This window comes from Emydura macquarii, unplaced genomic scaffold, assembly GCF_026122565.2.
Source record: "Emydura macquarii macquarii isolate MOO-44397 ecotype Brisbane River unplaced genomic scaffold, CSIRO-AGI_Emac_v2 contig_2422, whole genome shotgun sequence".
NCBI classification, from domain to species: domain Eukaryota; kingdom Metazoa; phylum Chordata; order Testudines; family Chelidae; genus Emydura; species Emydura macquarii.
Window position 1 is genome coordinate 26730775 of NW_027132559.1, and position 27521 is coordinate 26758295.

Consider the following 27521-nt stretch of genomic DNA (forward strand, 5'->3'; position numbering starts at 1 on the left):
TAGAATTTGGTAATGTCATTTTGAGTACACAGGGTCTTGTGTGTATGTATTATACACAGTAATTGATGGCAGAGATGTTCAGGTTTCCATAATCAAGTATACTGCTTTGTTTTTAAAATGTTCATTATAAAACAGTTCCAACCCATGGCATTAGTTTCTTAATGCAGTAAGTTTAATACCACTACAGAGCTTTATTAAAAATTTTCAAATGGAAATTCCAAATTTTCAAATGGAATTTATTTAAAATTTTCAAATGGAATCAAAGGATTCAAATTTTCAAATGGAATCAAATCAATTAAGAACTGGAAAAGACTTATCCTTATCCTGTTCTCAAATGATTTGTCTTGCCTAGTTGCAATTACTCAAGATAGTCATCCCTTAGGAGACATCCCTTAAGAAGCTATTCTAGCTTAATAGATTTTGCCACTGAGAGAATGTTCTTGACATTCAGCATAGTTTTTTCTTTTTTCAGTTTCAACCTGTTACTCTTACTACAGACTTGGAATCCGTCTTTGGTATTTACAACCTTGAAAAACTTAAGTATCTTTATCATATCCTTTAATTGTTGGCTGGCAAACCTACATGTTTGCTTTCAGTTCTTTTATTCTTTCTTCAGAAATCGGTATATCTAGGCTTTTAATAATCCTGGTGCCCTTCTCTGAATTCTTTCCAGTGTGTTTACATTTTTCTACTACTTAAAGGCCCCAAGCTGCATGCTAAATCCTACCTGTGGTCAGGTCTCTTCAGCTTCATTTAAGAGCTACATTATCATCATCTAAATGATGTGATGCACTGACAGAAGCAGATCAGTATTACAGCTGAGCTAATCCTGCATTTCTTGTGCACCTAGAGTTTCCAGTGATCTCACTTGTAGTTTAAGGTGTGCAAGAAATGAGCTATTTGCATTGTATGTTTCCCCTGACTACTGATACTGATATTTACCTTTCAGTAGTGACTTCAGGACCCCATTGTGTTAGGCACTGTACAGACACATAGGAAGAGACTGTTCCTTCTTCCTAGGATTTACCTAATTTATTGTCTACCTTCAGCCTTACTTTATTCCCCACTATATACCACTAGCAAATAGACTGCTATATTCCTGCATTTACAAGATGGAATAAACTTAGGAGGCCTCTAATTGCTATATATGTTGTCACTTCTATTGAATATCTGTGTTGAATTAGCATTTTATGTTGCAATGTTTTGGTTTATTTTTCCCTGGGTGTATTAGCTAGTGTTTTTGAGGTTGAATCTCATTTTATATATTGCCCATATTTCCAATTTCCCTTAAGTCCCATGATATAGTTTTCATGTCCTCTCTGGAATTTACGAAGCCTTCCAATTTAGTATCATCCGTGCATTTTAATGTGCTGTTTACTCCTTCTTCCAGAGCATGAATAAAGATGCTAAAAGACACCAAATCTAACAGTGAGCCCCTATGGCATCCCACTGTGCAGCAATCACCAGCTTACTATACACTTCAGCTTCTCATCAATCTTTGTTTGCAGTGGTGTATGGAGGGTCTCCGGTGCCAAGGGTCCAAGCCTACATTTGTGCCCCCTTCAGCCTCACACCGCCTGCGTAGGGCAGGAGGGGTCCCAGCACCGCCCCCCAGCTGCCCTGGGGAGCGGGGTTCTATATCTGGGGGGGGCCGTGAGATGCAGGAGGGCGCAAATGCAGGCTTGACTTCACCGCCTCCCACTCCCTGCATTTACCCGGTGCCCAGCTCTCCAGCTGCAGCCCTGCAGCCTGACGTCAGCTCGAACAGGGAGGGCCTATCCCCCAAACCCCACGTATGTGGAGGGGGGTTGGGCCAGCCCTTCATGACGCATGGGGGGGAGACGCCAAGGGGAGCCCCTCAGAACCTTCTGCATTCCCCACCCCCCACCTGTTGCGAAGGGCGGCCTGGCGTGCACCCCCGCACTTATCCACCGCTGCAGCCCCACGGCCCACTGCCGGTTGGGGTGGGGCACCCTCATCTTCATGATGGGTGGGGGGCACTGGAGGCTGAGGAACGGTTGCTCCCGCTTCCGTACCCGCCCTCCCCCCGGTGCATCATGAAGGGCTGGCCCAGCCCCCCCATCCGAGGTATCTAATCAAATACTTTACTGAACTCTACACATAGGACACATTTCACAAGATCTTTATCCACTAATTTTGTAATTCAATCAAAAAAGCTACCAAGTTTTTCTGGTATTATTTGCTTTTTATAAACCCCACATTTGCTTGTGATTCTGTTGTCTCTTTTACAGTAATATAGTACTTGACTGATAATTAACTTATAATTTTTGGTTAAATGCAGCTTCAGGAAGAGAGGACACAGTGCTGGAAGTTAGGAGACATTAATTCTATGCCCAACTCTGCATAGAATCCTATTCTGCGCCCTTCTTTATTTCACTTGAAAATCTCAGTCTGTTTATAATGTAGGGGACTTCTGAATAATGAGCTTGAGAAGAAAAGGTGTGTGGAAATTAACAAATCTAAAGGTGTATGCATCTTGCAGTGCCAGGCAAGGTGAAATGTGTCTGGGAAGGACTGGGTTGTGTGACACCTGTGGCCTGCATGTCTCCTGCTTAGGGGGGGTCTCATACTCTCCATCAGGCCAAGAAATAGGATGGATGAGGAGACATACAGTGACTAGAGCTGGGAAAATTTGACACTGAAATAGCCTCATTTCCTGAGCATGGGACAGCACTTTGTCAGGCAGAAGGAAGCTACGGGGAGGACCAGGAGAATCATCCACTCTTTGTGTGGAGGAAACCCTATTTAGCACTTCTTAGGCTGGGCAGAGAGGTAAGAAGTGTCTCTTATTGGAAAATGGGAGAAGGACTCAGAGCCAAGAGTAGATAGGACAGTGCAGCTTGTGTTTTGGGAAGGGAGAAGAGGAGAGCAAGGAGAGTCTAATTTTCTCAACTCTCATTTCTTTATTAGAGCCCATTGACTGGCCATACTTGAGTCCAGTTGGCTCACATTGAGGGGTCTAAGTTGTCATGGAGAAGGAACAGGGAAGTGAGGTTTTGAGTAAAGACTTTGAATGAGTAAATTTGTGGGGTCTAGGCAGTAAGTTATGGTCACTCAGGAAAACGTTATGTCCACAATTCTTACTGTAGGGGTGTGTGTGTGTGTGTGTGTGTGTGTGTGTGTGTGTGTGTGTGTGTGTGTGTGTGTGTGTGTGTGTGTGTGTGTGTGTGTGTGTGTGTGTGTGTGTGTGTGTGTGTGTGTGTGTGTGTGTGTGTGTAGATAATATAAATGAGGGTTTTTTTCCATTTTACTCCCTCCATTTTCTAGTTCTCTGATCTCAACTTCATTTCAATATTGGTTCCAGTAATTTGCTGGGAAAGTAGGAAAATGTAAACCACAACTGAACTGCAGCCTTTTCTTTACCAACTACACAATGTTTTTGTAGCCTGTCTCTGTCATCATTAGTGTACGTTTTAGTTTGAGGAAATGATGTAATCAACAACTGAACACATTTTTACCAAAGTATTACTATGGTTTATTTAATACAGTAAATAGCAAGTGCAAAATCCCTGTGTGGCTTCTTTATAGTTTAAATTAGAATTGCTGTGGAAACAAAAAACTTGTATTTGTATCCTGCTTATGGAAAGCAGTCAACCACTGCACTGTATATAAACTATTTTATTTATTCTACAGTATTTAGTTTCTCTCCTTCATGTAGTAATTATAATCCATGACCCACATAAACTGAGACGTGGTCTCTTATGTTAAAGGGTCAACATGCTAGCATGGCAAACTGATGTAAAAAAAATTATATAGGTCGTATTACGCTTCTTAATTCATGTCAGTTTATTGTTAAGACCTTGGGCACAGTCAACCAGTCCAGGATAGTTTGTCTGCTGCCTTATTAGTGTGAGATTATTTCCCCCTTAAGCATTAATTAAATGAAATACATTGATTTGTGCTGACTCTACAAAGCACTGTATGGCTGCAAGGCTTATGCAGGGGATTATAGAGGAATATCTGTGTATCAGTGAATATTTTTTGCAACATCTGTTGAGAGTATCTATGTGAAGTGAGGAATTTCTTTTGAATTGCTCATGTGCCTGATAGCCAAATCTCAAGTGTTATAAAAATGTCCATATGGATTCAGAAATACGTTTGTAACTCGCTGTGTCCACTTTTATCAGTTCTTTTTCTGTCTCTTCCTTTTTAAAATACTCTATCCTTCAGCAATGTAGATCTATGACAGGAAAATAATAGAATATAAAAATTAAGATGAAAAGTTTTGTTTTTCATTAAGCATACCTTTATAAAACACATTATGTTCTTTCCACAGGAATCTCTAAATTAAGTCTATATCTAGTAAAATGCTAGTGTATTTGCATCTTAATGCTACTGCGTAAGTCTCTGATAAACACTATTAGGGCATGTATTTTACTTTTCCATATCTTATATGTAAGGTACTGTATTTGAAACAACTTGTGTGCTGTCTTGGAGTAAGATACCTATGCATTTGTAACATTTTTACATGAATCTATTGAATCTCTTTGTGGCCAGGCTGGCATATTGTTGGATGGTGGTGTATTCATCATCAAGAAATCGAATAACAGGTGCTTTACAAGTATGGTTTGGAAAAATGCACTTGAATTATACATAAGGGCAGTTGGAAGCATTATCCTTCAGCTAGAGCGCACATTCTGGCATAGGCATTGCCCTTGACACTGGATTTGATTGTCAGTCTAAAAATAGCTGCCAACAGTATGATATAGCCAGGAACAGTTTGGCAAGTGCTAGGCAAGAGAACAGTCATGGGATAGATTGCTCTGGCCCTTGCTGGTGTTGCTAATACACCTTGTTACCTTTTCATCCTCTGCCACCAGTACTGCTGGTGCCAATATACTCATTCTGTCAATGGGTCATGACTCAGGAGGCATCCATCAATTCAGAGAGCACAGGAAGCCTGTATTTAGTCCACCAGACACAGAACTGCTGATGCAGAAGATCACTAAGTATTAACAATTGTTCTTTGGTATTGAAGCCTTGAACGGTAACCCTAAAAATAAGAAAAAAGACTTGCTGTAGTACAATTCATCATTCTATGGGATATTGTGGCAGAGTCATAAATGTAAGACAAAGAATAAATACCTTTTAAAACCAAGAGAAATTCAAACGGCTGTACTCTTCTTAGTCCTGGAAGATTAATCCGAAGAAAGATATATTTCTACAAATTATATAGCATAAAAAATTCTGATCTCACAATTTCTCTCTTGGAAGCAGAGGACAGTACTTGCAAGAAAGAAGCAGGATAGTTGTGCTGCTCTCGCACAGGGGATAAAATCTAGCTGGCTGCTGTGTTGACATCCAAATGCTAAGAGTATGTCTATACGGATGGCGGCAAAGTCGCCGCCATCAGATCAATCTTTCTGGATCGATTGAGTGGTCAGTGTAGACCCGCTCAATCGATCAGGAAGTCGATGCAATAAATCCACCTCCTCAAGTGGTGCAGTGCAGTGAAGACAGCGCGCAGAAGGGAAGCACAGCAGTCGATGGGAGTTACGCAAGCTACTTTGTGTAGCTTGCATAACTCCCGTTGACTGCTGCCGAATTTCCAGGTAAGTGTAAACCAGGGCTAAGTGTTTGAGACAACTATAATGATTCCAAACTACAGCCCAACAAACCCAACCCAATGGAGTCAGACTTTACATACGGACATCAGCACTTTGTGAACAGAAAGATTCTTAGATTCACCTACTTCAACTGCCTTGTCATAAGGAAAGAGATGAAGTCTACCTAAGTCTGATGTAATAACTGTCCATCACATCCTTAAATTACTTTTTACTTGGCATCCAAATGGCTCAGGAAATTGGTCATGGGGTAGACTATCACCTCTAATTTTGAATCCAGCTTGGTAGTGGTTGAAAGACATTACTAGTTGATGGTTTAGTGGTGAATGTGAAGTTGTTTAAAAGTCTCAGTCCAGTTCATAGTAGATGGATATCCACTTAACAAACTCATTATCAGAATTTGCAGCATGACTGAAGTTCTGGTTAGGTCTCTTCTCAGTTGCCCTTTTCTTATAAGGATGTATATGTTTGTTTTTCCAGTCTTGTCTACATATAAGTTCTCCATATCTCTGATTCAGCAGCAGTTATTTTCTCCTCATTTTCTGATATTTTTACTGCATGGTGAAAATTTGCAAACACGAGTGCCGGAAACTAAGCAACTGTATACAGAGCATAACTTTTTCAAAAATGTTGAGCTTCTTCTGTTCTTATCGATGCAGGCTATGTCTGCACTGGGAGCTGGGGCTGTGATTCCCAGCTTAAGTAGACATACTTGTGCTATCTCTCATTGCCACCCCAAGTACAAACCCACCTGAACCCCCTGGGAACATACTCATGGCAACTAGCCCATGCAACCACTGCCTATGCTACTGCAGCTACGTTCTTACTATCTTTAATGCACTAGCTCAATGAGAGCTAGCCTGAGTATTTCTACTCAAGCTGGGAATCACTCCCCACCTCCAAGTATAGACATAGCCTTAGTGGGAGTCCTGGGTGCTCTGCATCTCTGGAAATCATCTTCTTTAGGCCTGATTCAGCAAAATACTTAAGCTCATGCCTAATTTTAAACATATGAGTAGTCTCACTGGCTTCACGTACTTAAGTATTTTGCTGAAACAGGGTCTTCTTCAGGTGTTTAAATGTGGAATTAGGTGCCTGACACCCAAGTTTAAAATTTGTCCTTTTATAAAGTAGGCAGCTAACACTGGGACATTCTAAGTGTAGGGGAACTGTTATCTCTTTGGCTTTGTAAGTTTTCTTTTTTTGCTTGTATTGTATTGAATATATTTGTATTGTACTGATGAAGTAGAGAAGGCAGGAGGAAGAGATAGGTGTGCCTGTGTAGCATGTGAAAGCACATGTCTATGTGAAACATGCAAAAATGTGTAGGTGGTGATGACATGCCATCAGAGAGTCATTTAATGAAGAGTGGCATAAGAAGGCTGGAGAATAGAGTAGAATGAATCATTTTCAACAGGTAATTTATCTAATTTAATCTTTGGTCACAGATATCTGCAGGCAGATTGCAATTTCCTTGCATTTATTATTTGTAAACATTTTTTCAACATTATTTATTTATTTATTTATTTATTTATTTATTTTACCGCGTGGATCAATCACAAATGATTCTTTATTAGTATCCTGAATATGAGTTTTGGGTGGGCAAGATAAATCTGCTGATAATGTGCAGGCTAGAAGGAGGTGGATGCCAAAAGGTGGAATGGGGCACTGAAGAAGGAAGTTGAGGAGAACTGCACCAGGTCATGATGTTGATAGCTGCTCCTGCTTAGACCCCCATGGTCTCCTGTGACAAAGCCCTGGCTAGACACTGGGTTGGCTGCTGATTCAAGATGAAATAGAGAAGAGACTGAGAGGAAGAAAAGATGCCAAAGAGAGAAGATTAGTTTGGCAAAGGCTTTGAAATCTGAAATTTAGTTGGAGACCTGTAATTTTCCTTTTCAATATTTTTGAAAATTGACACAATTTCCAAAACTTTTAATGCCAAACAGTGTGACTGCCTCTCCATATCTATTCCTCTTTATCTTTTCTTTTAGTTGGGAAGATGGTTCTCTTGTTTTGTTTCCCAACTTTAGATCAAGAGATACCTGAATCAACTCTTGAGGCATCATTTTCTGTCTGTGACGCTGATTCTGGCAGGATGTATTTTCCCAATTTCTTTCTTCTTCTGTTTCCACTTCTATCCTTTCTGTTTTTCTTTCCTGTCTCATGGCTCTCTTTCCCTGTTCAGTCTGTCCTTGGAGCGCTCTTCTTTTCTTATTGCCACACTGTGACCCTAAGAACTCCACAATGCCTACATAACAGCAACTCCTGTGTGGCCTGAACAACTCATTACACCTAACACGTTGTCATGGTATTTATCTATACAGACTGTCATGTAAGGTATAAACGAAAACTTATTTCATGCTGGTCATCATGATCATTGTGTTATGTGTGCATGGATAACCATTAAGAAGTATGCTTATACTAAAAATATGTTTAAATCAGTAAAGATTCCCCAGACAAAGGAATGTTGACTTGCTTATGTGCCCAGATGTCGAACATAAATGGAGCAGGGTAGCCAGACAATGACAATTATATTTGCATATTGAGTTAACCGGAAAAGCAAATTATCAGAAAGATTAGAAGAACAGCATATATAGCAGAGAGTCTGCACCCGAAGAACAGCAGGGGAGAGGAATTTTGTCTGGGGGTATACTTCAAAGGATACATTTCAAAGGTTTATTGTGGCTATCCATCACTGAGGGACCAAGAAGCACAATGCTTTTTGCATCCACGAAAGCTGTATCCTGGGCAGTTGGAGCTTGCAATGCTGAGAGGTGGCATTGGGTGAGAAACTGTCTTGTAGCTTGTTACGTTTTAGTCACTTGTACTTTTGTTTTATTTGTAGCCATTTTCTGTTTCTGTTACTCTTGCTTAGTATCACTTGAATCTCTGTTCTTTATTAACAAGCTCATTCTTGGTTTTACTATAAACTCATATAAGTGCAATATATTAAAGTAAAGTGTACAACGTCAGCTAAGCCAACAGCTTGGTGAGTGTACTGTCTCTCTGGAGACAACGGAGTTGGTAATTTTTGTGAGTGTCCGATGATAGGGGCTGGATACTGCAAGATGAGAGAAGGGCGGCAGAGTCCTGAAGAGTTTGTTGGACTGGTAACAGACTGAAGTGTCAGGGTGCTAACACACGATTTAGCATCAGCAAATCTTTCTCTCGCTGAGGCAGAAGGTTACCAAGGTAACTTACAGTTCTGGCACCCCAAGTAAGCATCACCCACCTTCTGCTCTCCTTCCCTCTTCCTTTGATGCCTGTCTGTTCTTTCCTGTCTTCCCTCCTCTGTCCCTCTTTTCCCTTTAATATATCCCTCATGGCATCTGTCTCCTGTGCAATTACTTTGTCTCTCCTCCCTGAACATAAACTCCCTTCATTGCTTTTCCCTGGGAAGGCCTCCAGTTTCTTTTGGAGAAGGCCTCTGTTCCTTTTGGAGAACTCTTTGCCCCTGGCAGCTGGGGTGCACCTTCCTTTCCCCTCATTCTGCTAATGATGGGGACCCATTTTCTGTCAAACACTCTTCTCTCTCCTACCAGTGGCTAGAAGTCTTCACCCACTTGTTCTCTTCATCCCGTGATAGTATTTCCTCCCTGGTGACTCCTGCTTTCCTCCTCTTCCTCTGGTGACAACAGAAACCCTTTTTCTCCCATGTCTCCAGTGGCTAGGAGTCCTCTCATATTGTCTACCTCCAGGGCCCCCTTCAGCTCTTGTTGTTCAAAAGTCTCCACTACCCAATAGTTACAAGGGATTTGTGGGTGCTGGCTCCATTGCTGGTGGGGGGGCAGGAGTGATGCAACTTGTAGAGAAGTCTCTATCAGCACCGTGGAACTGTCTAGCCAGGAAAGGGCGTCCTCTGAGTGGACAAGGGACTAAGAGCTGGCTGGAGAGTAGATGCTGTCTGGAAGTATAGAGAGTTGTAGTGCTTCAGTCACACAATCATTTGTTTACATAGTGTTGATGTAGCAATTTGCCTGCTACATCCTCCCCTGAAGCATGTCCTTAAACAAACCATAATTTTACTCCATTATAGACCTTGTTGGGATTAAATAAAATGTAGTAAAGAATTTGAGGTACTAGATACAATTATGGCTTTATTGCATTGTGAATTAAAACATTTTTCATTGAATGGTGCAAGCATATGGAGATTTTTACTACATTACATCATTACAGGTTATTGTGGTACAGATTCATTTGCCATTTTGGGGGGATCATTATACATTTTAAATATGGTAGAAAGTAATTAAAATGTGTGACTTGCATAGAATGATTTGTCTGGTATCCCATCTAAGTGTAAGACTGTAATGTGCTTCTTGCATTTTTTTAGCTACATACATACGACACACATTATCCCACTAGAAGAATTGTTTATTGACCTATTTTGTATCAACTAACAGGGGAAACAAAGCAAAATATTTGGTAATCTGGTAGGCTGTTTAGGAAAATATGTTCCCAGCAGTTTTCCTTTCTTAGTAACAGTAACGACTCCACCCCACCCCCAACCTTCTATGAATATTTTGTGGCGCTCCTATCTGAGAGTACCTGAATCTGTGACTGAGACAGATGGTGAGAATCCCCTCGAGTTACAATCAGGCAAAGTTAAAATACTTTCGAGGTTTATTTTAGTTTCTCAATAAATGGGCTAGATGAACCAGTCTAAGTTGATTGAAGTGATCTACTGAAAAAAAGTGAATAATTTATCTAAAATGAGATGAAGTTGTTTCTTCCAGGTGTTAATTGGAGAGAGAGACATTTGACAAATACTAAAATTGTGCATTACTGTTAAAAGTAGAAACATTTTTGTGTGAGCAAAACTATGTAAAAGTAATGTTGAAACTAGTGTAGATAAATGCTTGCATACAGTAGATTAAGATGTCAAGTAAACTTAACTTTAGAGATATAAAACAACTCATCATGTTTTTATAACCAGCCAAAAAAATCCTGTTAGACAGTTATTTTCTATTTTCTCTTAACTTTCTTGTCATGATTCCTTTTCAAATTGCAATATTTCAAAAATATGGAAACCACATGTCTAGCTTTACATTCTATCTTAAAGTGCTCATTGCATCCTGTAGAAGATTTACAATTTGATTTTTATCAATTAACACTTAGTGTAGGATGGAGCTTTGAGGTCAGGCATGTCTCATTTCCAAGATTAACCCAGAGATGTAACATAAGAGGATCGATAATAGATGTCACCCATTCTGCTACAGGGCAATCCATACCACTGCATATCATATGATTTTCAAAAATATATTATGTCTAAGACAATGTACCTTTCATAAAGTATCATTTTGTCAGTTAGTCAAATGTCAAAAGTTACTTAATAAACAAGTTCATTCTGTGAAGTTGTTGACATCTTAAAGATGATACATTCTCTGATGGACAACTCTACATAGATCAAATTCAGGAGATAATCTGTATGGGTATTTAACCAGCTAGCAGTTCCAAGCAGATGCAAGCTGTAGAAAACTAGAACCAGAATTGAGAGCTTATCTGACTGAAGGTAAAATGTGCATATTCTAATTGTATAGGGTTGGGGTTTTTTTTATTTCTGCTGCATCTTGTGCCTAATATATATTGTCTACAAATACATTTGGAAATAAAATGTATCAAAAGTTCTTGCATTTTTATAGTGCACATAATTGGTTGGTTTTAGTTGCCTTCAGCAAGGATCTCTGCATAAGACCTTTCACTTAGAGTTTAAATTTTTAAATAGAGTTGCTAACGTCACAGTTGATGAAGATAATAGGTTATCAAGATGTGGTGGTGAACAAAATAGCAAAGAAACTGCTAGGATGCAAAAGGAACAGGTGGGAAATTATTACTAAAATATTATAATGCAATTATGTATATCAATGGTATACTCTTACTTGGAATATTGTGTGCAGTTCTGGTCACACTTATCCAGACTCAAATTGGAAATGAAAAAAGTATCAGGTTTTTTTTTTGCCCACAAGCTAGGCTCCACCTAAACTAAAATGAATGTCACTCACAGTAAATTGTCCAGATGTTCAAAGTGTGATCATGCACATGCTCGGCTTGGCTGTTGAGGCTTGGCTCCCCCTCACTGGGTTTGGATGCACCCATGGGCAGAGGTGGATTAAAGCACAGGCAAAATAGGCATGTGCCTAGCACCTTGGCTCCTGGAATCATGTGACATGACATCAGAATCTAAGGGGGTTTTTGTCATGGTTATAAGAAAACTTGAAAACATGACCTAAGTGTGACCAGCGCAATGATGCCTGAGTCTGCAGACTGTGTCTCACAACATCCTCTAGAATTAGGGAGGAAAGCTGACCCCACGTCAGTCACTGGAACAGCCCAAGCCCCAGTCCCATAGATTTCACTGTACCCCTCTGGCATTTTGGCTCCATAGCTCAGACTGCAAACAAAGTAAGTGGCCTTTCAAGTGCCACTCAATTGTAGCATTAAAATGAATATATTGTGCATTTCATCATAATAAGAAAATCCCTCTCCTTTCTTATATGCTGCAGTCAGCAGTGAAATAGATATGTGTTGACATTTAAATTATCATTAGACACCTGAGTTAGCGCCCTTCAGAGATGAATGAGACAGTCCATACCTCTTAGATTCAGTATTTCAGGCTCTCTAAAAATTCAGGCTGCCATCACTGTGTCCATTAACATCAGAAACACAGTGTTTCTTCAGAACCATAATGGCTACAGGTATTTCATTTAATGCAAGATGAAATTTTGGAGAACAAGGTGGAAGCCTCAATAAAAAGGGTGTGTCTGTGTGCGTGCGAGCGAGTGCGCACCAGCTTGTTGAACTAGTATGACTCAGTGCCTTTCAAGCCCCATTCTTATCTGAAAAGGGTATAATAGAAATAGAAGGGGATTCAAAGAGAAGGAATGGAAAAACTTCTATATGAAGAGATATTGAAAATATTGGAATTGCTTTGAGAGGAGATTAATAAAAGGTGACAAAATAGAGGCAGACAAAAAAAAATGAATAGTATAGAGAAGGTAATAATACACTCTAATAATATGAAAATAAGGGGACATTCAATTAAATTAAAAAGACATAAAGGTAAAACTATGACCAGTCTGCTCTGCCAATGGCACGAGAACTACTTCACTTAGAATACATAAGTGATTCATTTTCAAACTGCATCTCACCATTCTATTAGTTCGTTGGTTTTTTGACTGTATTTTTCATTAAAAAGTCTATATTTGCCAAACAGTTATTTCACTGTGGTACCTAAGATACTACCATGACTTTTCCATATATATTTTTAGGAGTTATTCCATATACATTTAGGAAATCTCTGCAGTAGCTGCATGGTTACAGCTGACGAATATTAACTTTTTATGACTCTTTCTGTAAACATTGATATAACCCACATATATATTGTATATGTAGCATATTCTGCTTTTGAAGAAATACGTTCTCAGCTATTACATTGGTTTAGGCATGGTGCCCTAGTTATGTCCCTCAACACGCACCCTCCTTCTAGTTTCTCAGGATCCAGGAGTTATTAAAATTAAGCATTTGCATTCCCTTTCAGAGCGATTACTGTGTGTACTACTAAAGACAGATGGTTGTTAATCTGCAGATCAGTAATATGGCTGACCACTCTCTCCTTTTAGCCTTGAATAGGTCACAAGATGTTAAGTTTACTAGTTCCAGGCTGATAAGACACAAGTCTAGTGGTCCAGTTAGACTGTTAAATCCATATAACCACAGTGGACTTGCTTGATACAACTATGTAAAGGTTTATAACTCATCTGTGTTGCAGGATTTGTTAACATATCTATCATTTCTGCAGCATGAGAATAGTGCAGCAAGAGACAGGTTAGTGTTAATTACACTCTAGCTACCAGGAAAGTGGAAATCTGGTGAGAACAGATTCTAATCAGATAATACTGAGGATGCTCAGCTGTTATTTTAACACAATCACTGTGTGTGTGTGTGTGTGTGTGTGTGAGAGAGAGAGAGTCAGTCAGTCAGTCTCCTGCAGAATTTAATTTAGCCCTAGCGATAAAGAAATCTCTGGATTCATCCACTTTTGTCAAGTCAAGCTTTGGACACTTTAAACAAACTAGACTGAGGCTTCAGGGAGAAGTTCCCTGAATGACATGCTAAAGAGATTTTGCTTTCATTTCCATTCTCTCAGGTTATATTGAGGAAGCCTGCATTATTCCATGCCCCTCTGACTGCAAGCTCAGTGAATGGTCCAACTGGTCACGCTGTAGTAAATCCTGTGGGAGTGGGGTAAAGGTTAGGTCTAAATGGCTCCGTGAAAAACCCTACAATGGTGGAAGACCCTGCCCCAAGCTGGATCATGTCAATCAGGTAATTTCCAATTACTTTTACTTTATCAAGATATTCCTTTTTTTCTGTGTTCACAAGCTGTATTGCATGTACAGAGTCAGTGAAGGATTTTTCCCTTCTAAATACTGCACATACTGTTTGAATTGAATAATATGCATTTGGACTGCTGGAAAACAAACAATCCTTATGTGCAAAATTAAGGCGAGGGTTTTTCTTGGAGGAATTTTTTTTTTTTTTTTTTTTGTACATCTATGCCATACGTTGTATTACAAAGGCAAAACTTACAAAGCCAATTCTGCTAGGCCTTAAGTGTCATTATCTACAGACACTCATCATGCAAGATCAGCTCTTCAGCAGTATGTTTAAGAGCAAGAGATAAAGCTCCCACTATACAGAGAGGGAGGCTGAACTACACAATACAGGAAATTCCCCTACCTCCTAGCTGGGAGGTAGACAGCAGCCGCTCCAGTCCTGGGAAGCTGGGCAGCAGCCACCAGCTTCTTGGGACACCAGGCGGCAGTTGCAGTCTTTTTGGGAAGCCGGGTGGTAGCCGCCTGCATCCCAGCCAGTCCCAGCTCCCTGGTGGGAGCCCGGCAGCAGCCTCCTGTGCCCTGTGAGCTTGGGCTCCCAGCTGGGTGGCTGCCACCCGTGCCCCGGCTCTGAGCTGAGACAGCCTCCCGCACCCTGACTTGAAGATAGGCAGCAGTTGCCTGCCACCTGCCCACATCCCCAGGTCCCAGCCTGCGTGGAAGCCTCCAATTCATCCTGTTCAGTCTTATCCTCCTGCATGTGAATACATCATCATGAGAGCTATGGCATAATAGTAATATCTGGAGATAAATATTACAAAATATTGCTGCTTCTTCACTAAGGAGGCAATTGCTCTCCATTAAAAATGTATCATGGGACCCAGACTCCAGAATTGTAGTTCTGGGCCTGCAAAAGAAAATAATCCCCCCAAAAACTCCCTTGGAAGGCCTGCTGGCACTCCTCTGGTCTTGCTTTTCCTTCTTGTAGATATCCCCATGCAATCAGTGAAATTGTCTTGTAGGCCCAACCTCCTTTCCATGCTCCCCCCCATCACCACCACACAAAAAAACCCCAAAACACCAGAAGCCCTCAAAGTATCCAGAGAGTGACCCTTGTGTCCTCTTAGCATCGTGTAGCCAAAACTGGCAGCCATGTGTTTTTTGGCCTCCCAGGAGCACTCGTTTTTAAAAACATTGGCTGAGACTGAAACTTGTATCTTTAACTGCCTGGTGTCAGAATCCTTCCCAGGACAGCAGTCAGACAATGGGGTGCCTCGTGACGTTCTCATGGAACCGCAGACGTCTGGAGGCAAAACACTGACACCAAGCAGGAAGCTCTCAACAGAAGGTTTTAAAAATAGGTTATGGGCTTGCCAGGGATGTAAGACCTGCTACTTGGCAAAGTTGTTTGGCTGGGCAGTTTTTAGTGGGAAAATCTCTCTTCAGATTTGATTTACATTCATCTTACATTTGGATTTAATTTGCATTTGGGGATAGCATGTTAAATGGCCCCATATTCATCTCCATAAATATTCAGCGGGGGAAAAAATCTGGTCATTCATTTTTTAATAAGGTGCACATTATTAATGCCATCCTATTGACATTTTGCCAACACAGAATGCAATGGTATGTTGATATAATTTTTCCACCTAAGGGGATGTGATTAGTTCTAGTTTAGAAAATAAGTGTTTAAACTATTGCTAATAAGCCATGTTTAGAATCCACTTTAACACAAAATGCAAGTTACAATGAAGGGCAGTGTTGGTTTTGAGGAGCATATTAAAACTTTTTAAAATAACAGAAAATGTATTACAATAGGAGCAAATTACAGTTTATGAAAAAAACTCTCTTCCTGCTTGTAGCATTCACATGGCTCAATATTTCATAACAGGCTTTATACTTCAGGATGTCAGCGGTGAAGCTGCTATATTTATGTTACAAAACTCATTTTGTTTTTGTATGTAGCACTGCTGCCCTCTACTGGTGCTTAGGCTAGGATCTTATTTTGCTATTTACAGCTGCCAAAAATTCAAATATTAAATTACTATAATAAAGATAAAACTACAATCAGAGTATGGGGAAGAGGCTGTGCCATCCATAAAGCCAAGAGTTTGTCTCCCTTAATATTAAATACACTTCACTGTAAATCCTTAAGTGTGGAAATCCCACAAACCCAGCCTGTGCCAATACCAAACAGCTGCCCAGGGCTGTTTAATTAATCCACACCTGATCCACAGCTCAAAGAAAATCAGCAGAGTAAACTAGCACATTGTCATATCAACACTTCAGAGTAATAAGCATTGCCACTTGGAAATAATATTTTGTAATATAAAACGTAAGGGTTAGATTTTGCCCTTGGTACCTACCAGCATGCTAGAGAGAAGGTGCAGAGGACTATGCTGCAATTGGGGATGATTCAGCAAGAATTCCCACTATGGTCTCACAGCAAATATACCCCAGTGTGGCAGCTATACCATAATTTCTCAATCTGTAGTGGGGTACGCGAGATACAGGCAGGGGGTATGCAGCAAAAAACCCATTGAAGGGAGGCAGGCAGCAGCTGCCGGCTTCTGCGGGAGGCAGGCACCGGCTTCCCACCCTGTCCTACCTCCTAGCTGGGAGGTAGACGGCAGCTGCTCCAGTCCCGAGAAGCTGGGCGGCAGCCACCAGCCTCTTGGGACACCAGGCGGCAGCTGCAGCCTTTTTGGGAAGCCGGGTGGCAGCCGCCTGCATCCCAGCCAGTCCCAGCTCCCTGATGGGAGCCCGGCAGCAGCCTCCTGCGCTCTGTGAACTTGGGCTTCCAGCTGGGTGGCTGCCACCCATGCCCCGGCTCTGAGCTGAGACAGCCTCCCGCACCCTGGCTTGAAGATAGGCAGCAGCTGCCCGCCACCTGCCCACATCCCCAGGTCCCAGCCTGCGTGGAAGCCTCCTCCACCCCAGCTCAGATTGGGTGGCAGTCGCCCACCACCTGGGCTGGCAGCTAGGCAGCAGTCGCCTGTAACTTGCCCAGGTGGCAGCCCAGCTCAAAGCCCGGTTCCCAGAAAACTAGGCAGGGAGCCCAGCAGCTTGCCCAGCCCTGGAGCCGGGCTCTACTCCCAGGCTTTCTTGTCAGTTTCACTGCTCTACCTGAGCAGTGAAATTGACAACTATGACAGCCCCAGATTTTACTAGTATAAAAATGTTGAGGGGCCCACACAGTGTGATTTGCCCCAGGCCCCAGGGACAGCCATGGGGAGCGCTGCTATCCACTCTGGCCGCTAGTGCCTGCTCATACCTCATAAGTTCCCGCCTGTGTGAGGAGAACACCACGTGACCCTGCCATCAGGCCATAGTGATTGGCTGGCATTGACCTTTGCTCTTATATGAGGAGAGGAAAGGAGGGGAGAAACAGCAGGGGGTTTTGTGATCTGCCACAGCCACACAGCACTGTAGAACTCAGAACTCCCCTGCTTTACGAGAAATACAGTCGTCCAGCGGTAAAGGGGGAAAAGATTGTATTTCTCAGACTGGAAAATTGAGTGTTGGGTACTTATTAAAATTTTCAGAAGTTAGGGAGTACTTGCTACTTAAAAGGTTGAGAAACCCTGCTCTAGATCCCCTAATCATCTTGGCTCTTCCTAGCTGATAGCAGGTGTATCAGACAACTTGAAAATAGCTTTTAGTGGCAACTGGCTTCAAATATTGGACACAAACTTAAGACAGGTTAAAAAGGACTTTAAAATGTCTGAAGGATGAGATTTTTGTCTCTTTCTCCACCTTTATACCCATCCCCCAGTACATGGCAGTACAATGTTTACAATATGTAAAACCAAGTGTCCCATCCAAAACCACTAAGGAATTTCTTCAGTCTTGGAGAAATTGGATTCCCCACCCTGTAAATAATTGATACCGAAGCAGAGAATAAAATAGTTTAATCATGTTATGAATTGTGTGAGGAAGAGGTGAGCATATTTGCACTAGTTCTCCATCAAGGTGTTGTTTAAAAGAATTTTTTTCTTTTAAATGCTGACTTCTTGCAGCATCTGTTAGTAGAGATGCAAGAAGGAAAGCTGTGTCTTACCTGGCCTAAATTGTGAGGCCTTCTGCTTGGTATAAACCATAGAAGATTATTTCTAACCAATGAAGCACTAAATGTACACCATTCAAATACCTGTGTTTCACTCACTAACTAGTGTTTCTATTTATCTTTGGTTGTTCCCTTGGGTTCATGGCAAATACCTGCTCCAGGCTCAGGTAAGAGTCTCTAAAATAGATGCCTAACCTTAAAGTGTTCTTCCAGATCAAGTTCTATAATGTATGCACTGTTTGCCCTTTTCTGTAATTTAGGAATACGTATGTGATGTTACATAGGATGTAATTTTTAATGTACCGCAGACACATTCTATATATAACATTCCAATCTTAGCATGATATAATTTTAAGGCTTCACAGTTAAAAATAGTTTAAGATAAGGGTCCAGATTATGCACTGATTTACATCAGTGTAATTTAGCGAATGATACCATTGGAATAAGCCCTCCCCAAACAAACCAACCATCTACAACTAATAATATTGGGAGAGAGTGTGTAAAGTATAAAAGAAAAGATTGAGGAGCAGTTTGGCAAAGGGAGTACTGGAAGGCTGGCTTCCCTAGTGGAGTAAAGTTAAGGTTGTTGTGTGTGTTCTCTAGTATATGTTGGTAATGGTAAGGTGCATGCCTATGGGTGCAGAAGAGAGAAGGTACTGTTAGGCGCTTAACTTTTCATTTCCTTGCTTTTGTGTCAGGTGTTTTATTTCTGTTGTAACAGCAACTGTTTCATAATCTAGTTTTACATGAATTAAGATGAAATATATTTGTTGTCTTTGCAAATTAACAATAATGTTTGTGTTGCTCTGTCAGAATGACAGCTCCTGCATGCATATTATATTTGCATACTGTGTGCAGCAAACTCACATTCTATGTGGTTTCCAGGTATATGAGGTGGTGCCATGCCACAGCGACTGCAGCCAGTACATATGGGTTACTGAACCCTGGAGCGTCTGCAAAGTGACCAATGTTGACTTAAAGGAGAACTGTGGAGAAGGTGTGCAAACCAGAAAAGTGAGGTAAACAAAATGTAATCCTTCTCTTCAAAAAAGCAAACAAACAGAAACCATCATCTTTAAATGACAATGCGATTAAAGAAGCAAAATTATTTAGAAGAATATTTTGACAAAGACATTCGCAAAAGTCTGTCCACAGAATGTTAGACCAGAACCTCAGCTGGTGTGACTTTGTATAGATTGAACTTAGTGGACTACACTAGTTTATACCAATTCAGTATTTAACCCTTTCTGGGTTTTTTTTTTAATTATATTTTATATAAATAAAACTAACTTACATTTATAGAGTGCCTTTCAAAGGCACTCACAAAATCCCAAAGTTCTGTATAATGTAACATAGAGATCACTTCTCACTCATCAGTGAAATGCAGCCACCTCTGGGGTGAAACATAGCAACCCATTTAACAGTGCACAGAAATGCTGCACAACAGTTGGGGGCAAAAGGTAAAGGATGCCATATCCAATTGAAAACACAGAGTGGATTAAGGTACTCAGAATGTAGTCACCCAAGTTGGAATTTGGCCAGGGATTGTGGTTAATAGCCCTGTTAATGAAAAGTGCTGAGAGAACTTTACCACAGGTGGTCAGTGCCTCAGATTTACATCTCAGTCCAAAGACAGATTAATGTACTATGTGGAGTTTTATGTTATCATTAGCTGTGCTATTTCTATTTCTCAGTTATATACTTAATTAATAAAGAATTTGATAGCAGTGTGATAAAGAACAGTAGGAATAGCTATATGTCCACAGTTCTTACTGGAATGATCAAAAAATATTATGGAAGTTCTTAACCATATTTTAAATTTGGAATGTATTTTGTCCTAAAAAACTCTAATTCTAAAAGTAATGGGTGAAAATCTCTGCCCCATATTCAACTGGCCCAGTATCAGAGCAGAAAATTTGGCCCTATATCTAGTTGCTGATTTTCAACACCTTGTTGTTACCCTAGTGATCCTTTAGGTCTACTAAGTCAGCCAGTGTGAACACTGGATTTGAAATGTCAGTGTTCCAACATATTTGTGGTATTTTTGACACACGACAGCAGCACAAATTCCTGACGACAAATTCACAGAGAGTGGCTCAGTCTGGAAAGTAATCATTTCCAGAGGGAGAACAATTCTGGTCAGAAGCTGATTGTACCATGATTACAGCATGTTTCTTATGCAGATAAATAGTTTGATAGTTTCAGTATAAACTCACATGAAATAGGACCTATTTTTGCTTGAATTGTTTAGTTAAATTTAATTCTGGTGAAAGGGGCCAGATTTACAGTGCAGAGATTGAAATCCTGTGACCGCAGAACACATGCAGCACAGACAGAGTGGTGGTGTTCAAAAGTCTCCGGACTGTCCCTTTAATTTACTAGAACACTGATCCAGAGCAACTATCTCTCAGGAGAAAGGGGTAGTTCAATGTCCATGATCATTCAACCCCTGACCTTTTTGTCAAGATTACTAACAAGGTTGTCAGCTGATTCCAATTACGTTGGTGAGTGGCTGATTTTTTCCTGAGGTTGATGCTTGTTTACTGGGAAATGGACTGAGACTATTCATCTTGACCATGTTTTGTGGTTATACTGCCTCTCTGTGTGTTGGACAGTTGAACAATGACTTCAGCACATTTTTTCCCCCTGACAAATAATGCACACAACTACCCCTAGCGGTTCTCTTCTGATCAGATATTTTGAGTTCATCAGTCCCACTTCTGAAAAGGAAAGAAAATAATTTTTAAAAAGCTAATACCAAAAACTTCTTGCAGTTGTTGAACGATGGTGAAGTTGAAAACCTGAGCTGCCTGGGATAGTTAATCTAAAACAAGGTGCATTGTAATTCCATGTTGGATTCATCCTGGTTCAGAAAGCGCTTTCTCTACCCCCCTTCTCCCCCCCCCCCCCCTTTTTTTTTTTTTTTCTTTTTTGAACTAAAGGGGAAAAAAAAAGGAGGCGCATTCTTCCCCTCCCCCCCCCCTTCTGTAAATGTAAAACTGTGTAAAGAGCAAATTTAATAAAACAAGGAAGTCCATAAATCTCCTTCCAATGTTTACTGAACCTGATCCAAGCATCCTGTCTACTGATCAACTTACAAATTCGAAGACTTGCTTAACAGAAGTCTCGCATGGTAATGCACATAGCAAAAAGTGCAGTGTAGATTATGTATTATTTTCTAAGGGTACTTATAGCACAACACACAATTTTAAAAGTTATTTCTCTCTGCATGTTAGTATGATAAGCCATAAAATAAATTAGGTCTACTGGACCCAATTGAGGCCAGGTACATTAATTGTCAAATGTTTTCTTTAATCTATCACAAGTACTGAAGCAACTGTCAGGTTTGATGAGATTGTGTTTAAAATAGAAGCACTCCTTGAATTTAACAATTTATTGAAGGAGGTCAGATTTTTACTTTTATCTTGTCACACATATTAAATTGTGCATAATTTACTCGTAATATCTATTTTGATTGCTGTTATATTAAAGTCCCACCAAGAGTTTATTCTTTTTTTAAAAAAGCAGTAAGTACTGGTGGTGGTTTATATTCTGTCCAGAGATGCATGGATTTCGACACTACTGTCAAGCTGGGGAAGAAAATGTATTATTTATGCCAAAGAAAGGAATTTCAGCCCTTTGAGATGAACACAAAAGCTACTTTCCCTTTTGCCATCCATATATGAACTCTCACTGGAAAGCTAATTCCACCAAACAGATTTAGTTGTGTTCACTTAAAATAATCTCATTTTAAAAATGTTTTCAGACTGACAGCATGAGATCTTCAGGTGTACAGGAATTGGTAAGATGATAGAATGGCACAGGTTTAAACTGAAAGTGAAGGGTTTAACAGTCAGGATGGGCTCCACACCTGCTGTGTTGCTTTATTTGAGTGACCCTTGCCATGCTCCCTATTCTGGAAGCAGCAGAATAGGTCTGGGAAGAATAGACTTATTTAGATTGTAAATTCTTTGGAACAAGGGTTGTTTTCCATTTCAGCTCTACAGCACTGAGTACAGTTGATCTTGACTGGGGCCTCTGAATGCTAATGCGAGCAAAACAAATGGCTTTGAAGATATCAGTAGAAAAGAGACGTGTAACTGAAGAATTTGAAACAATTCTAAACTGCAATAATCCTTATAAGTCTAAGAAATAAGAAGTTGTGCTATCCTACTTTGCTGATGAGTAAAAGGATGCAGAATATGTGCACACATTCACTCAGCAAGGCAGTGGCTCTGTAGAATTAGAACTCAGGAGCTTCTCACCCCTGTCCTGAGCTTCGACCAATATACTGCACTGCTCTCTGCAACAGATGACAACTGTGGATATATTCACTTTTTCTAATTCTTATGGGTATTTTGTAGATCATTATTTATTTGGGTTACATCAAGAATGTTCTAGTTATTGCTATTTGTATATTGCTTCTGGTCAAACTGCTGAAATGCCACATGTTTTAGTGTAAGGAATGCAATTGTAGCAAATCCATGGCAAATACATTTTATGTATAGCCTTTTTTTTTTTTCTTCCCCAGATGCATGCAAAACACAGTGGATGGTCCTTCTGACACTGTTGAGGACTACCTGTGTGACCCTGAGGAGATGCCTCTTGGTGCTAGAAGATGCACATTGCCATGCCCTGAAGACTGTGTTATGTCTGAATGGGGCCAGTGGTCTAGGTGTTCCTTGGTAAGAAACATGTTAACAATTTGACATAGGGTTTCAAGATCATTTTATTTAAAGAAAGTAAGTCTCATGTTATTATGCAGAGATGCTACACTTAACAATAAACACCCATACGAATGGTTATAAGTTCCTATCAACTGCATTATTGACAACAGGAGATTATCAACAATCTCTTTGAGAGGGCAAGGTGTCAGCATTTCTTCATTAAAAGCACTTGTTCAAGAAATCACCTCTTAATGCTGACAATTTCATGAGCTATTGTCCTCTGTTTTCCGGGAAGGGTAATTATGAATGAGTCAGCTATGGCAATATCTAGAGACCCTGCGTTTCTTAGGCTCTGCTCAATTTGGCTTTAGCTCTCTCTATAAAACACAGTAGGGCTGGGTCTACACTTAAATGCTGCATGGAAGACACTACCTATACTGACAGGAGGGCTTCTCCCATCGGTGTAGGTATTCCACTTCTGCAAGAGGTGGTAGCTGTGTTGGCTGGAGAAGGCCTTCCATCGGCATAACAGTGTCTACACAGCAGGTTAGATCAATATAACGGTGTTGCTCAAGGGTGTGGAGTTTTCACACCCCTGAACAACATAGTTAAACCAATGTAAGTTTATAGCCTAGTGGGAGTATTATCCTCTCCAAAAAGCAAAAAACTGCAGATAAAACTTAGATGAAATTAAAGATAGCTTAATCTATCAACCCTGTGTTTCTTGGCTTCTGGAGTCTCAGGTGAGTCTCAGGTGAGAATGCAAAAACAGAGAAAACTGAGTCAATGCGCTGCAGGTTTTGGAGAGACAGCTCATAATTTGGAAGTTCAGATGCTCAGTTGCTTTAAGGCAGTATCAATGAAAAAGTAAACTAGATAGGGAATTATTAAAGCATTACCAAGGTAATTAGGTATTATTAATAAGATAAAACAGCAGACTAAATCCTTCCATAAAATGACAAGAAAAGAGTCCCTTCTAGGCAAAGTATAACGTCATTGTTTTACATTAGCATTTTGTGAAAGGATGTTATGTTTGTCGATGAAAAGACATTGAATATACCAAAAATAATTGTTTCTGTTTTCTTTTTCAAGCCCTGCAATGGAACTAATGTCCGTGAAAGGTCAGCAGAGCCCCTAAGACAACCTGATGAAGGAAAAGCTTGTCCTGGTGCCACCGAGACAGAACCTTGCAGTCTGAACAAAAACTGTTACCACTATGATTACAATGTGACAGGTATTAGTGTTGTTATGAGCTAGTAACAAGTTGTAAAAATATTAGAGCTCTACCTATTTTCACGGTTTAATTCTAAATCCAGCAAAAAATTAATGTGTGAGGCAAGTTTGCCCAGTTAGAACCTGGCTTTAAACCAGAGTTCATGGTCCTTAATTCCTGATTCAACAGAAGTACGCTAAAGGAATCCCTTATTCTCAGTCTCAGTCTTGCTAAAGTTGCTCTCAGCAGGTAGTAAAGAAGAGCTGGGTTAGCTATGCTACAGCAGCTTCCCCCTAGAGTAGAATTATGGCCTTCCAGAAGCTGCTATCCTGCCCTGCAGCTAATAATAACTCCCAGTCTGCCACCATTTCCAAGGTGTTTCTCTTGTTAGCTAAGACCTCTCCTTTTGTAGTGAAATTGTGTTATAAGTGAAGGGGGTTTTGTATGTAGGAAGAAATAAAATACCTATCAGAGGCATTCATTGTACTCCAAATATAGGTCTTTCTACTTTCCTGTGTTATCTAATATGGACTGTACTATTTGTAGTGAAAATAGAGTCAAACTATGTGATAATTCAGAGAAAATACTATTGAGAAACTGTGCAATTTGGGAATCGTATGACTTCTGTAGCCCTAGAAAACCTATTTCTCTAACCATTATATATATATTTGACTTGCCCCTAAATCATCCAGATAAACACAATATTTGACTTTTTCAAAAGTACATCATGTCACTGGGTACCTAACTAAGGTTATTTCCAATATGTCTCACTAATGAGCTCTATGAAGTTTTGGGTGTGTAAAAATTGATTATGAGGGTTATTTTTAGGCCAGTTGAATTAAATGTATGATTCAAGTAATCAAAGCTTCATCAGATATCTGTTTCATTGGCCTCCTGTCCTGACGAACTCCTTTATTTCCAGATTGGAGTACGTGTCAGCTCAGCGAGAAGGCTGTCTGTGGTAATGGCATCAAAACAAGAATGCTAGATTGTGTTCGCAGTGATGGCAAATCAGTTGACCTGAAGTATTGTGAAGAGGTGAGTGGGTTCTCTTTTCTATTTGTGAGTAAACTCTTTCCTAATTGTTTTAATTCATGCTGAGCTAGCTAACCTGTGCTGCATGTAACCCATCGCCGACAGATGTTTCTCAACGTTATTCATGGATTGTTAAGTACCCCTTGAAATGAAACTGTGTCATTACCTGTGATTTCTTCATAAAATTTCCTCTGGTAACTTGTGTGCATCCACAAAGGGATGCTAATTATTATATCCTGAAGGAAATTATTTAGGAACAATAAGTAATCATGGTGAATAAAGGTAATAGATCTTAATCAGAATGCAAATCACCATTCTAATTTGATGTGATTTCTGTGTAGTACCTTGGACAGCTGCCGATATCAATCATTTATTCAGAGTGTTGTTAAACATGTGTCATGTGCCATTCTGCAGCCAGGCTGAGCCCTAGCTTCTTGAACCCAGCTGTGCAAGATAAGAAGCATCCAAATGGTATGAAAAATTTGCAGCATTAACAAGGAAATGGAACTTCTTACATAAGCCTGTTCAAAGAAAAAATAATATTCAGCAGATGGATCACTTTAATTTTATGTAATTGTTTCTGAATCTGTCTTTAAATGACTGCTCAAGACAGATAGTACTATTGTTTTGGGCATATCATGGGTCTGTTAAAGGAGACTGTATCTAATAATGATTGGTGCTTTGGAGATTATACCATGAAGGACTATGGGAAAGAATACACCAAGGTTTGCAATACAGAGAAATCTCCCCAGTTATTCCAATGGAAAGTGGCTGAGCTTGCTTCAACCCCCTAACAGAACAGACACGAAACCACCTGTAAGCTCTGGGAGAAGCAGGAAACAAGGGTCACCTCTGCAGAGACCGTGTATCCTCCAAAATAGCTCAGTGTTAACCTCTTCAGACACCTCCTTCAATGAACTTTCCTTGCTGGCTGCTGCTGTTAAGGACTTCTCTTTAAGGAAGGGAGGGTTGTCAATGATGGAGGGAGCCATGAAAAGGTAATACATGCTAGGCAGCGTTCCATCTGAGAGAGAAATTCCACAGGGCTGGAAGGGGCAGGCGTGCTATTTGTGTCTCTCCTGACCTGCCCACTTCTCTCCCAACTCACTCAATGTGTGGAACCCTGAACCCACAGATTCTGAGCAAAGGCTGCTGCAGTGGAGGCAGTTAACATGTCCTCTTTTCTGAACACACACATTTTCCACTGCACATGGGTCTTGGGACATGACCAGGCATATTAATCTGACAATTTACATTTTAAAGTCTCCAGGGGAAAATCAGCCCTTGGATGTCTGCCAGCAAATCCCACCAGAGTTAACAGGAGATGTGTGTGTGCATTACTAGACAGAATTTGGTGCTCAGGTTATTTTTTAGAAGACTACCGAATTGATTATTATATAATGAGGCATGGTATAAGTTATAGGTCTGTCCACATGAACATTTCAACTGAATGAATGCCTTTCGTGAAACAATCAGTAACAATGGATTTCTTTCAGCATAAAGCTGGAGTAGTTCATTCCATCAATATATTAGTCATCTATTATGGATCTACAAACTGTGAGTTTGAGCAGCATACAGGGCAAATTATTGTTACTTTGTAAATGGAGATCTCATTGCAGAAGCCTTGAGCAGCTTTCCCCTTATTAAGAGGTGGGTATTTGGCCAATCAGACAGTGAGGGCAATAGAGGGAGATGAACAACCATTTCAAAAACTTCTTGCTTTGAGAGGCTAGCTAGCCTGAAGTCCTGGCAACCACACCACCAGTTTACCAGTGACTGCAGCAGTACAGTCCTACTTTGGGGAGACAGCATACAATTGTCCACTAGGCTTTTAATTCAAGACCACAGAGAATATTCACAGTCTGCATATACAAAGCCCTGATCCACTAACAGTCTTACCATTCAAGCCCTTCTATTTGTTACATTTTATGGATGCAAGAAGTGGCAAAACAAGGTCAATGACTAATCCAATAACTGCAGGGTAAAACTGGTTTACCTGATTAACAAGAAAGCCAAGCTGTTGGTATCTTACAAGACCTTTCATACTGGGGGAGTGAAAGTGAACCCTGTGAACGTCCATGTCATCAGAAAAAGTGGGATTTAAGAAATTACAAACTTTTGTATGTACTATGCACTTTTCTCCTAAATCGATTTAAAAGTATTCTCCTGTATATTTGTATACTATATGCACTGTAGTGCAAACCCTTTTTAATCTCATCCCCTTTAAGTATATACAGTGTCATGGTGCATAACAGACAGACAGATGTCTGTGTCTGAATAATATTACAGACTCATTAGTTATACAGCACTCATTCTAAGTTTATTTACAGATACATAAAAATTGGTAACTCTGTCATTGTTTTTACTTAAGGTTGATGCAGAGAAGAGAGATCAAATAACCAACCCTATTCTGAATTCTTAATAAGTAGAAATACCATCAGCCAAAATGTTATAGCTACCTATAATTACATTATCCAAGAGAACAATAAAACCTTATCTTACACTCTGCAGAGTTGTCATCATTATATCCAGATGCACGCTTATGCATAGTAAAATTCTAAAATTCCAACCTAATGCTAAACCAAAGCTAAATGTGGCTACTGTCTTAATGTGATCTATATG

General features: G+C 40.2%; 1 protein-coding gene across 1 annotated transcript in view; it reads left to right on the forward strand.

Moving 5' to 3' along the window:
- The window catches only part of THSD7A (thrombospondin type 1 domain containing 7A), a 451937-nt gene that overhangs the window by 393274 nt on the left and 31142 nt on the right, over positions 1-27521 (forward strand). Inside the window, exons 18-23 of the mRNA XM_067562127.1 lie at positions 13732-13910; positions 18146-18151; positions 18870-19003; positions 22516-22669; positions 23744-23885; positions 24787-24902. Of these exons, the coding sequence (XP_067418228.1) occupies positions 13732-13910; positions 18146-18151; positions 18870-19003; positions 22516-22669; positions 23744-23885; positions 24787-24902 (731 nt within the window). The remainder of the gene's footprint in view (positions 1-13731; positions 13911-18145; positions 18152-18869; positions 19004-22515; positions 22670-23743; positions 23886-24786; positions 24903-27521) is intronic.